This window comes from Nelumbo lutea, chromosome 4 (assembly GCF_056320005.1).
Source record: "Nelumbo lutea isolate HS-2025 chromosome 4, American lotus-T2T, whole genome shotgun sequence".
NCBI lineage: Eukaryota > Viridiplantae > Streptophyta > Magnoliopsida > Proteales > Nelumbonaceae > Nelumbo > Nelumbo lutea.
This window is the reverse complement of record NC_142687.1, coordinates 54641011-54654451: the sequence shown is the minus strand read 5'-3', so window position 1 is coordinate 54654451 and position 13441 is coordinate 54641011. Positions and strand designations below refer to the sequence as shown.

At 40.9% G+C, this 13441-nt stretch overlaps 1 protein-coding gene across 3 annotated transcripts in view; it reads left to right on the top strand.

Annotated features, from left to right (window-relative positions):
* CBR (NADH:cytochrome B5 reductase 1) overlaps positions 1-13000 on the top strand; it is a 34424-nt gene extending 21424 nt beyond the window's left edge. For all 3 annotated transcript variants that reach the window (XM_088941976.1, XM_088941975.1, XM_088941974.1), the window contains 2 exons: positions 12539-12625; positions 12746-13000. In XM_088941976.1, the coding sequence (XP_088798102.1) occupies positions 12539-12625; positions 12746-12838 (180 nt within the window). In that variant the 3' untranslated portion in view covers positions 12839-13000. The remainder of the gene's footprint in view (positions 1-12538; positions 12626-12745) is intronic.
* The last annotated feature ends 441 nt before the right edge of the window (positions 13001-13441 follow it).

Genomic DNA, 13441 nt, shown 5'->3' with positions numbered 1-13441 from the left:
TACTTACATAGACCCAACCAGGCAGTAAATGGTGTTAAGTTACATCATAATCCTGTTATGTACAATTAAGGACTGGGGTGCCCTTATTATTCTAAGAGAAATCTCTGAATACCCTACTGCCATCTACACTACTTAAAACATAAAATAAAGAATGAAATCACACACTTATTAAACAGATTACACACTCCAACACTAAGCTAGTATATATATGTCATATAAACCCAGCTTGCTAGTGATGAAATCAATCCGCTGTCTATGTGTAGGTATGGCACTGTGAAGATGGTCCAAGTTCTGGAGGTAGAGTATAGGATGCTAGGAAGAACAGGGCGTCAAGGACGAGACTGGATTGGGATGATGAGAATAGAACTCTCATGGAATAAAGGACGAAATGATACTAGGGCTAGAATGCTCAATTGCTTAGACTGATATAACATTTGGAGTTGAAGGATCTCTAGGGTTAGGTCACTGGTGACAGAATGACTTTGAAGGTATCAAATGAATAGAATGACCCCCTTTAACATCATGAGCCCTACTATTTATAGATGAAGGGAGGGCTCACTTTGTGCATGGGCAAGGATCAAGAATTGTAGAATATTCTTTAGGTGGTTAAGGGCTCTAGTCCCTAGGTTGCTCCCATGAGGGGACACACGTTGGGCTGTGATGCAGGGAGCATATTCACTCTGACTGATGCAGGGAGCATATTCACTCTGACTGTGATGCAGGGAGCATATTCGCTCTGATTCCCACACCCGCAGGCTCCTACCACGTGTTGTCTCAGGGGAGAGAAGATCTTCCATATACGGCCTTTTCAGTTATTTGCTCCCTAGACTGCAACTTGCTTTATTTATTGTCTTACATCCCACGAAGGGTATCTGTGGTCCAAGTCTGAGTGTGAAGAGTGTCCATGGCTTGCCTCTGTGGAGAAAGTCCGTGATCCTTCTTAGACAAGCGTTACTAACCAGATGACCACGGAGCCAGTGGTTTTGCTACTGTGGCTAGTCTGCAGCAATACTTCAGTGTTGTATAAGTCTATCTCCTTACACTATGTAGAGTCTAGTGAACAAATTTGCTAACTGATTATCTGTCTTCACTCTTCAGTCTTTGCAAATACAGTAGTTATTTCTTCTCTTTGAAGTTTTTCTTGAACAAAATGACAATCAACTTCTATGTGTTATTCTCTCATGAAACACGGGATTTGAAGTGATATGTATATGGCAGCATGATTATCACAATGAAGATGCATAGGGAGTGTCATGGTAATCCTGATGTCCTATAAGAGGCTTTTTAGCCATATTACTTCACCTGTAGTATGGCTCATAGCCCCATATTTTGCATTAGCACTAGACTTTGCCACTATATTCTGTTTTTTTTTTTTTGAATCTGTAAAAGGATTTCATTAATACTTAAGATTTGAACTTAATACACCTGTTTGCAAAACCCAGTACTCATCGGTACCCTATTACAAGTATGCCCAGAAAATACTTTGCCTATTTACTCCCTGTTTAGCTAGTGTATCTGCTACCCCGATTGCAGTTCTTCTCACCCAGCTGAAGCTTGTACTCAAGTCTTTTGCAATCACTTCAGTCTCTCTAAATGCATGTCTGTATTTCCATGGTGCTTCGCCCAATGGATTACTAACTGTGAATCACCTTCAACATCCAAATTTCTGAGGCTATGCTGTTGTGATAATCTCAACCCTTGTAGCAGTGTTTTAAAAGCACAAGACGCAAAAAAAGCGCAAGGGCCAATTTGCGCCTGAGGTGCAAGGCGAGGCATGCACCTTTTTAAGAAAGGCGCAAAATTACAAAAAATAAAAAAGCAAGAAAATTCAACAAAAATGCCAAAAAAATTATAAAAAATGCAAAAATTAAAAGAATATTAAATATAATGTTAGTAAAAAATATAAACTTAAATTTTAAAACAAATGTTTTAGAAAACCTATTATCTAAAATTAAAATACATAAACATAACATGTAAAACAAATTCAAATGAAAATTTAAAAATAAAAGCAAACATATAAAGCATTTTCAAGCATGTAAAACCCACAATCCCTTTTTCTCCTTAATTGCATTGCTTCAAGTAGCTAATGTGATGTAAACCATATTGCATTCTTGATTCTATGAGTCGCATTTTTACCATGCCTCTCGAGCCAAGCCCGAACAAGTCTATGTTAGGGTCTGAAATTATTATTTCTCACATAAAAAATAATGATTTTATAACTTTCATTGTCTTTTAAAAAGATATTTTATTGCAATGAATGAATGAACAAAATTAGCAAATAGGGGGTTCTCGGAGCCCCCGGCCCAGCCGTTAGACTCAAAAAACAGCAAAAAAGCGCAAAAATTTAAAAAGGCGCACGCCTGGGCTGAGGTGCTAGGCCCGCCAGGCATGTGCCTTTTGAAAGGAGTGTGCCTAGGACCTGGGCGAGGCGCATACCCCAAAATGCACCTTGTCTGTGCGTCTGGGCGCCTGGGCACGCCTCAGGTGTGCCTTTTAAATCACTGGTAGCAGTGCCAAGGTTTCTGCCATGACTGAGTCTCCTATACCTTCTGGACCTGAATACAACACAGCCTTAGTGGTTTCTATTCCCTCCCCCAATACCAGCTCTTCCCGGGTTACCCAAGGAGCTACCATCGATGTTCAGTTTCAGCCTACTTTCAGTTGGTGGTCTCCAATCCTGTCTTACCTCTTTAGGGTGGGTTCCAGTTTGTTTTACTTCAGGCGGAGATTTGACGTTTTTACCCAATGTGCAGCTCAGAGCAGGATTGCTTCCAACAGTTCCTCCTTTAACCTGCTCCTTTTCATTAAAAATTCTATTGTTCCTTTCTTCCCAAATTGTCCACACCATAGCAGCTCCTATGGTTCTCCACATGATCTTTTTTTTTTGAAGAATAAAGAAGTTGAATTGTGGCAGGCATTTTTTTATTGTCCACCCTCACCTCACCATAATCCACTCTCCATCCTTCATTTTTTTTGATGAATGAAGATAATTTATTAATCAGAAATGAGGCAATACAGGAGACCCAAGAGGTGGCACGAGTTGTTACCTCTTCTAGCAAGTATTACATCAATTTAAAAAACAGAAATACCTAGAAATAAAATTACAGAGCAGCCCAAAATAAATGTTCCCTTGAAGCCCCTTGCTTAGCTAACCCATCCGCTAAGGTATTTGCTGATCTTCCCACCCAAAGAGAGGTAACAGTCATGTTTCTTGTGAGCCAGTTGACTTTGCTTTGAGCCTTAGGAAATTGGGGTTGAATAAGCTTACCACTTCTTGTGGAGGGGCTCATCTGCAACCAAAAGAGAACAAAAATATTCCCAAATACAGGATAGAAGAGGACAGGAAATTAATAAGTGGGAAATGGATTCTCCACAGGCCTTACAGAGTGTGCACATGTGAGGAGAAAGGCAAGTATTTGGCCTCCTTTTCTGTAGCATGTCAAAAGTGTTAACCTTGCCAAGGAAAACTTCCAAACAAAGACCTTGAACTTTGGGTGGGATGGGTTTACACCAGATTTCTTTCAATGGGAAGGCCAAACCCCTGAAAGAGGAGTTAACTAAGATATTGAACAAAGAAGCACAAGAGAAACAGCCATCAGGGGAAGGGGTCCAAACCCTAACATCAGGTGAGTTTTGGTCTAAGAACACAATCTCCAAAGGTGAAAGCAAATTCAGAGTCCCTTATTCCTCTCCTGAACCCAAAATTCCAACTAATCCCATTTTGGGAAGAAGCACCAAAGGTGGATTCAAGTCTGAACTTGTAATCTGAGAGGGTGTAAAGAGTTGGAAATTGTTGGAAAAGAGGTATATCACCAATCCAGAGGTCCTCCTAGAGAAGGATTTTGTTCCCACAATCCACATCAAAATGGATGGAATTAAGGAAGGAAGGAAGTACCTCAATTATTGCTTTCCAAGGGGATCTTGATGAAGTATGAGAGTCTAGCTTTGCATCCCAGCCGTTCTCATCTAAACCATGAATGCTTTCAATGACCTTGTGCCACAACCTATCTCCTTCTAGGGGAAATCTCCAAAGCCACTTCCCTAGCAGTGCTGTATTCCTCTTGGTCAAATTCCCAATTCTAAGCCACCCTGCTCCTTTGGTTTACGTACCTTCTTCCATTTTATTAAGTGATCCTTTCTTTCATCCCCCAACTCCCAAAGGAAGTCCCTCATGAATTTTTCAAGCTGCTTAGCTATTTTGACTGGGATCCTAAAGGTGGAGAGAAAGTAAATGGGCAGGTTTGCTAAAGTGGATCTGATTAAGGTTATTCTACCCCCTAGAGAGATAATAACTCCTTTTCCACATAGCCAATTTCTTGCTAAATCTTTCTAGGACATGTTTCCAAAAGCTATCAGATCTTGGGTTTCTTTCCAAGGGCTGGCCGAGGTAGTCTAAGGGCAACTCTTTCACCTCACAACCTAGGGTTTCTGCCAGAAGCTGCAATCTACCCTCTTCCACCTTGATTCCAGCCACACAACTTTTCCCCAATTTACTGTTAAGCTTGAAAATCTTTGGAGCTCATTGACCAAGTCCTTTAGATTCCTAGTTCAGCCTCACTACTGCCATCACAGAAAATGATAATGTCATCCGCAAATTGAAGGTGAGAGACATGCACCTCATTCCTTCCTACCCTCCATCCACTAATCATGTTATCCAAATTAGCCTTAGTGATCATTCTACTTAGGACTTCTGCAATTAGAGTAAATAAGAAGGGGGATATAGGGTCTCCCTGTCTCAACCCTCTTTTGGCTAGGAAAAAATCTCTAGCAACCCCATTTATCATGATCAAGAAATGAACTGAACTAATACAACCTCTGGTCCAATTTCTCCATTTCTCCCATTCCAATCCTTTCTAGCACAACGAGGAGGTCCTGGCCCACCAAGTCATAGGCTTTTTCTAGGTCTAATTTGCGAATCAAGCCCTTTTCTCTCTTCTTTCTCTTTTCTTTCACACACTCATTTACCGCCAAAATTTGGTCCACAATTTGCCTTCTAGCGACAAAGGCTCCTTGGAACTGACAGATCACCAAGGGAAAACAAGTCTTCAGTCTCTCTGATAGGCCTGAAGTCCTTTGGGGATTTTGCATCTTTTCTTTTGGGTATCAAAGCAATGAAGGTTGCATTTGTTCTAGGTGAGATTTCCCCTTTTTCATGAAATTCCTCAAAGACTTCCCACAAATCCTCCTTAATAATCTCCCAACAATCATAACCAAGATAAAGGGGGTAGTGGTCTGAAGTTACTCTAGGAAGTGCTTTCAAGACGAGATTTCCCCAAAGCTCCTCCCAGTTAACTGAGTATAGGAACCTCTCCAATTTAGAACACACTGGGACCTCCTGGAAGTTTGACTAAGTAAAGGTAGCTTGCAACAAAGGGGGTTCTTTTAATTCCATAGATTCCACCAAAGCATTAAAATTCCTCATGTTTGTGGTTATGCCCTTATTGGAGTTATTTGTTTCATTTGTGAACCTGATAAAATTGAAGTCTTCCCCCACACACCATGGACCCTCCCACAATCCCCTAATTGCAGCTAGTTCCTCCCAGAAAAGGTTTCTATCTCTATAGGAGTTAGGGCCATACACATTGGTTAAAACCCTTTCCTTATTGTCATTCTCCTTATTCATCTTCACTGAAACTGAGAATTGCCCAACAAGTTCCTCTAGACACTCTAGTTCTTCATTTTTCCAAAAAAATTCCTCTAGATGCTCCCCAAGATGGGGCAAAGGACCACCAGCTTAGCCCTATACATCCCCAGATACTTCTTATCCATCTCCTGTCCATCTCTGACAGTTTTGTTTCTTGCAACATCTCTACACTTGGTTTCTCTTTCCTGAAGACATTCCTATTTTTCCAATGCACAATCCTATGAATGTATAATGCCCTGTTGTAGAACATCGACTTGTACATGAACCAACCTAGTCCGCATCTACAAAGTCCAAAACAGTCAAGTGTCCATGATTTCTATACCCACTTCTCTACCTAGTGATCCCTTCAAATATTGTAAAATCTGGAATACAGCTTCAAGATAGGTACTTGAGGTTTGCTCATGAATTGGCATACTACACCAGCAACAAAGGGAATGTCTGAATGAGTAATGGCGAGATAATTCAACTTTCCAACCAATCTTCTAACTGTCAAGGATCATCTACCAACTCACCCTAATCTGGTGCAAGCATAGTGTTTGGATCCATAGCGTAGCTACAGCCTTATACCTGTCTCCTCAAGTAAGTCAAGTGTATACTTGTGTTGGGGCAATAAAATCTGTGGCAGACTACATTAACTTCAATTCTTAAGAAATATCTAAGCCTACCCAAGTTTTTAGTATGGAACTTCTCCCATTGGAATATCTTTAAATCATTAATGCATTTAGAGTCAATTCTTGTTATCACTATATCATCCACATATGCCACTAGGATGTTGCTGCACGAAGTTGAGATTTTCTAAAAGACCAAACAATCTAACTAACACCCATGCAATCCAAATGGAACCATAGCATCACTAAACTTCTCAAATCATGCTCGTGGAGACCCCATTTTTGCACCTTTCTTTGTCTTAGTTTAGGTCCTTTGTAGCTCTTTGTAAGCTGCTTCTTTGCATCAATTGGGAATTATCAGTATGTAGGGGTATTATGGTCCTTTTTGGTATTCAATAATAAATTGACTAAACCAAACTTTGGGGATGTATAGGGGAAGAAATTTAGAGTCTATGCATACCCTCTCGCCTAAATCGAATCTTAATTGACCATCTACTTCAAGTCTGGTTTGTTGAACTAATCACATGCCTTGTTTGGAATCTTTTCATTTTAGACCAATTCTAGACTTAGCCGGAAGATCAAGGCCAATTAGACTATAAACTTGGTTATTCCAGACTATCCTTTACAAGATCCTTTAGATCAAACCACAAATGAATGGTCAATCATTTCCTGATGGAATGCAGACCATCCAATCAGAATCTCAGCTGGATCAAAGGCATTGAATGAATGGAAAGGCCAAACCAAACATAGATTAGTGGTATCATGATCATGGGTGTAAGCTGAAATGTTGTAGCCGAAGTAGTAGAAGAGAGGAGGAGACCAAGAGGTGCTGAGAATGTCGAACTGCTTAACCCAGTTGATAGTACTATAATTTATATTAGATTACAGTACAATGTTATAGGAAATGTCTGGAATGCCTCTGATTAGTGATGGGACACCCAAACTACTTAAAACACCAAATAAACTTATGCCCATTAACACAGGCCCATTACATAACAACTTAAACACAAATACAGGCTAATAAGAACACTTATCAGCCGAACCATCAATACATAAAACCCTTCAACCTAACACTCCCCCTCAAGCTAAGCATGGATGTCAATCATGTTTAGCTTGCCAAGAAGGTCTACGAATTTTGCTGCAGCCAACCCTTTAGTCAGTACATCTGCAATTTACATCTCAGATGGAGTAGAAGGAATGTAGAGTTCTCCTGAGACTATTCTCTCTCTAACAAAATGTCGATCGATCTCAACATGTTTTGTCCTGTCATGTTGCACAGGGTTATTTGCAATGTTGATGTCAGCCTTGTTGTCACAATACAGTCTGAGAGGGCCCTCAGCTTTAATGCCAAACTCATTAAGAAGAGTCCTGAGCCATAGGAGTTCAGCAACCCCGTGAGCCATAGCTCCATATTCAGCTTCGACACTTGATCTAGCAACTACATTCTGCTTCTTACTGTGCCATGTAACCAGGTTCCCTCCCACAAATGTACAATATCCTGAAGTTGATTTCCTGTCCCCAACAGAACCGGCCCAATCTGCATCAGTGTAAGCTTCAATTTCAATTTTATTGTTTTTTCTGAATAGAATTCCCTTTCCTGGGCAAGTCTTCAAGTACCTGAGAATCCTTTCAACTGCTTTCATATGAGGGATCTTTGGAGAGTGCATGAATTGACTGACAACATGCACAACATAAGCAATATCTGGTTAAGTGAGAGATAAATATATCTGCTTCCCTACCAAATTTTCGTATCTCTCTCTATCACAATAGTCCTCCCCTATTGATTCTTGTAGGCCATGATTTTGTTCTATTGGAGTATTTGCTGGTCTACACCCTATCATGCCCGTCTCCTCTAGGAGGTCAAGAACATACTTCCGCTGACATATGTAGATTCCCTCTCTTGACCTAGCAACTTCAATCCCAAGAAAATATCTCAAATGACCCAAGTCTTTGATCTCAAATTCAGAAGCTAAAATCTTCTTCAGTCTTTTGATCTCTTCCAAGTCATTCTCGGTAATCACCATATCATCCACATAAATAATGAGTGTTGTAAGTTTGCTATCCTGTCTCCTTATGAACAAGGTATGGTCTGCACCACTCTGAGTGTACCCCACTTTCTTCATGGCCCCACAGCCTCTCAAACCATGCACGAGAAGACTGCTTTAAACCATATAATGCTTTCCTCAGTTTACACATCTTTCTATCAAAGTCATAGCCTGGTGGAGGTTCCATAAATACCTCTTCATGAAGGTCACCATTTAGGAAGGCATTCTTCACATCCAGCTGATGAAGTTCCCATGAAAAATTTGTTGCCGATGACAATAGAACCCGAATTGTGTTGAGCTTTGCTACTGGGGCAAAGGTTTCTTTGTAGTCAATCCCTTCTTTTTGATTAAACCTCTTTGCCACAAGCCTAGCCTTGTACCTCTCAATGGACCCGTCCTCCATATGCTTTACAGTAAACACCCATTTGCACCCGACAGTGCTCTTCCCCTCTGGCAGATCCACTAATTCCCAAGTTCTTGCTTTCATTAGGGCTTTCATCTCTTCATTCATAGCTTCTTTCCACCTTGGATCAGACACGGCCTCTGAGTACCTAGAAGGAACATGTACAGAGGAAAGAGCAGACACAAAGGAGTGATAGGCTGTTGATAAATGTGAGTAAGAAACAAAATCAGCAATGGGATGCCGAGTGGTGTAAGAACGGATAGGCTTACGAAGAGCAATAGGAAGATCCAAATCAGAAGTATGTGTGTTGGAATTACCTTGGATTGTAGAGACAAATTGATCTGAGTCCAACTTGTTGCTGTCATGAGTTTGAGGGCCCTTTTTCCTTCTGTTGTAGGTGATCCGTATCTCCTTCTGTTTCCTATTGGAGCCTTTAGGGATATTTGTAGTATCAGGAGAGGTAACCGGCACAGTGGGAGCCTCACTAGGTTGACCCGGGATGCCACAACTAGGAGTAGAAGAAGAGGATGGAAGGCCCGAGACAGATAGGGGAACAAAAAAGGAGGGAGAATGAGAATCCTTTTCCGTCCCACTAGTCTACCCCTGAAGAGGATTCTGAGAAGACTGAAAATAGGGTTGAGACTCAAAAAAGACCACATCTCTGTTGACATACTTTCTCTTGGAGATAAGATCATAACACTTGTAACCCTTTTGTGTAGGAGAATGCCCCAAAAATATTCCTTTCGTAGCCCTAGGATCCAACTTGGTTTTCTTTGGATCCTTCACATGTATAAAACATATACAACCAAAGACCCGTGGAGGAAGAGGAAAGTCAGGAAGAGTAGGACACAGAATAGAGAAAGGGGTTTTCATACCGAACACCTTAGATGGCATCCGATTTATCAGATATGATACAGTAAGTACATCTTGAGACCAATATTGCTTGGGAACTTTGTGCTGGAATAGTAAGGCTCGAGCTGTCTCCAATAGATGTCTATTCTTGCGCTCAGCAACCCCATTCTGCTGAGGGGTATTAGCACAGGATGATTGATATAACATGCCTACATCTTCCATGAATAAGTTCAAGGATTTTTCAAAATATTTAGCAGCATTATCTGACCGGAATTGTTTAATGCTCTTATCAAATTGTGTTTCAATCATTTTCCAAAATGCCATAGTTATCCGTGGCACTTCATCTCTTCCTTTTAACAGGTAGATCCATGTGCATCGAGAGTAGTGGTCAATAAAACTGATAAAGTAACGAAAGCCATTAATAGAAACAATAGGTGAAGGGCCCCAAACGTCAGAATGAACTAAATCAAAATGAGCTCGAATTTCATTACTGGAAATTGGATAAACAGTTCTACATTGTTTTGACATTTGACATACTTCACAAACAGACAAAATAGTAGAGGCCCTTAAACAATTCGGGAAACAACATTTCTAATGAAGAGAAAGGTAAATGACCTAGCCTAGCATGCCACAGATGCAACCTAGCTATTGACTCCACACTCTCCAGACTACTAGCAGCAGATGCTTGTAAGGCTGAACCGATGTCTGCATCAAAATAGTAGAGGCCTTCATACTCATGACCGCTCCCAATCGTTCTCCTCGTCAATCTGTCCTGAAAGACACAATGAGTAGGAAAAAATGTTATACTACAGTTCAAATTTTTTGTAAGTTTTGAAACAGACAAAAGATTTGAGGTGAGACTGGGAACATGTAGAACTGATTTAAGAGAGAGGTCCTTGCTTAGGTCAACCACCCCTTTTCTAGAGATGGTGGAGAAAGACCCGTCAGTAACTCTCATCTTATTCTGACTAGACAACAATTGATATGAAGAGAATAAGGAGGACATATGTGTCCATGGGGTCAGTTGCACCGTAATCAATAACCCAAGAAGGAGGACATATGTGTCCATGTGGAAGCAAAAGAATTACTCCTTAGACGGGCTAAAGCCCGGTTAAGGACCTCTACCTCACCAGCAGTGAAGCCCAAGGCACCGGCTCCAGAGGAATCAGTAACTTGCCCCATGGGAGAAGAAGCCACTGTTGGTATACTCTGTGAGTTTGTCACCATTGTTACTAGTGACAAGGTTCCCACTTGCCGCATGACCCTTCTGTTGCTTCTTGTCCTTTCTCAATGCAGCTGGTTTCAGGTGAGGATACATGACCCAACACTTTTCTTTTACATGTCTCTCACCCCCACAATGAGTGCACTTAAGATGCTTCTTGTCTGGATGTCTGTTTCCCTTAGTGGAAATCAGGGCTGAATGTTCACCAAATTGTTCAGCTAGTTTCAGGTGAGGATACATGACCCAACACTTTTCTTTTACATGTCTCTCACTCCCACAATGAGTGCACTTAAGATGCTTCTTGTCTGGATGTCTGTTTCCCTTAGTGGAAATTAGGGCTGAATGTTCACCAAATTGTTCAGCTAGTTAAATCTGAGAGTCAACTTGCATCTCCTTTCTCCTGACTTCTTCATTCTTTACCAAATAATAAACATGATATAACTCGGGCAGTTCATCTCTTCCTAGAATTTGTGACCTTATGCCCTCATACACTGGGTCCAAGCCAGCCAAGAACTTAAAGGCTCTGCTCTCTTCAATCTGCTTATCATGTCTCTCCTTGTCCCTGGCATTTTCCCAGTCAAAAATCAAGTGATGGTCAAGTTCTTCCCAAAGTCCTTCTAGAGTTGCAAAATATGTTGCAACTGTCATATTCCCTTGCCTTAAGGCAGCAATGTCTTGATTCAATCTGTAGATTCTAGCTTATTTTTCTTCTGTCCATAGGTTTTAGACACTTTTTTCCAAATCTTGGCTGTTGTGGGAAAGTGTTGAACAGTCATGGCAACTCGTGGAGTCATAGAGGCAAGCAGCCAGGACATAACTGTGGCATTCTCCTTGCGCCACACTGCATACTCCGCACTGCCAACTTCAGGTTCCTTCTTACTCCCATCCAAGTAGCCTGTGAGATCATGGGAAGTAATAAAAAGCATTGCAGAAACAGACCACTCCCTGAAGTTGTATTCATCCAGCAATACACTTGTAATCTGCAAGCTGTGTAGATTCGTGTTTTCCAGATTTGAAGACCTCCCACCAGGTCTGATATCCCTAGAAGAGACCTCTCCAGATATTGAAGACATCTTGGCTGCAGACTCCGTGTAGATAACACTGTTTCAGACTAGCCAAAGTGTTCACAGTGCTGAAAAAAAAAAGACTAGTTGCAGTATTGAAGAAGGTTCTGACAGCTCGCAACACTGGTTCAGACTTGCCGAGACTGTCACAGTTCTGAAGTAGTTCAGTTACATCAGCAAATAAGGTGGTAACCGACCTGAAGCTGAGAGCTCTCCACCACTGCACTATGCAGACTTCTCTTGGGCTTTGATTACTGCAACTGTAGAGAGTGTTCCCCCCTACGGCCACTCATGAAAAAGTACTTGGGTCGTCTTTTAAAACGATTACTAAAACACTGTAATACAAAATATAGAAAAACAAAATCTTTAAGTTTCATACCATATATATCTTTAAGTTTCATACCATATCCATTTAGTTGGATTATATCTTCACAAAATTTGTCCTCACACCATCTTCAACAATCTGAACATCTCCGTATTTGTATGTTTTCATTAATGGAAGATATTCTCAATAATGCATGCCTGAAGTATTGTGAGGACGAAATCCAGATTCCATGTTTGCGGGTTGATGACTAACTTCTTAATCATTGCTTACTTTATACTTAATTCTGGTTTCTTGTCATTAGCATAATGTTTCTCTTTTGCCACTGTTAGTAAAGTATACATCAATTTCTGATGATGCCTGCTTTAAATTCCACAGCCTCCAGATGTATGGAATGGTGGCGTTGGGTTCGTATCCAAGGAAATGATTAAGACCCACTGCCCACCACCAGCAGCTGATGTCCAGGTAGATCAAACTATCTACATTGACTCAATATCTTACTATGCACCGATTCGGATTCAGACCATTATTTACATTATTTTGTGTATAAAATTTAGTGCTGAACTTTAATCCCATTATTTGCAGATTTTGAGGTGTGGCCCACCACCCATGAACAAGGCCATGGCTGCACACCTTGAAGAACTTGGTTACACTTCAGAGATGCAGTTCCAGTTCTAAATTTTTTGCCTCTCTCATTGCCTATTTATCTCTTGCATGGAAGTCATTAAACAAGAGACGTCTAAATTTTCCATGCTCCTAAAAACAACTCTTTAATTTGAAACAGTTGTAGTACGTTTTTTTCTTTAACCACTTGAGAAGTGACTAAGCATTTTTTATATATATGACTGCATCTCATGGATATGGGATAGACGTATTACGACACTCGGAAGGTATCCCTCGAACAAGGATAAAAAAAATGGTTACGTATCGACCCGTATCGGTCAGGGCCTGGTTTACGTATCGGCCCGTATTGGGACTTTCCTAATACGCTCCTACGGGTCAGGGCCTGGTTTAGAGGGTAGCTAGGACTTAAACTAGCCCCTCTGAACCAAAATCGAAAAAAATGAGAAATACTTAAAAAAAAGGGACGATACACGCCCTACTGGCATATCGGCCAGTATCGATACTTTGAACCTTGCCCTCCAACACTATGAAGTCTATGAATATGGGACTCTAATCAGAACAACTCGGAGAAACCCTTGTGACCTGGCCTCTTGTGTGAATCTGGATCTTGCAATCATATCTTGGGCCTTGAAGATTGGGATATCTCTTGGTCAGTAG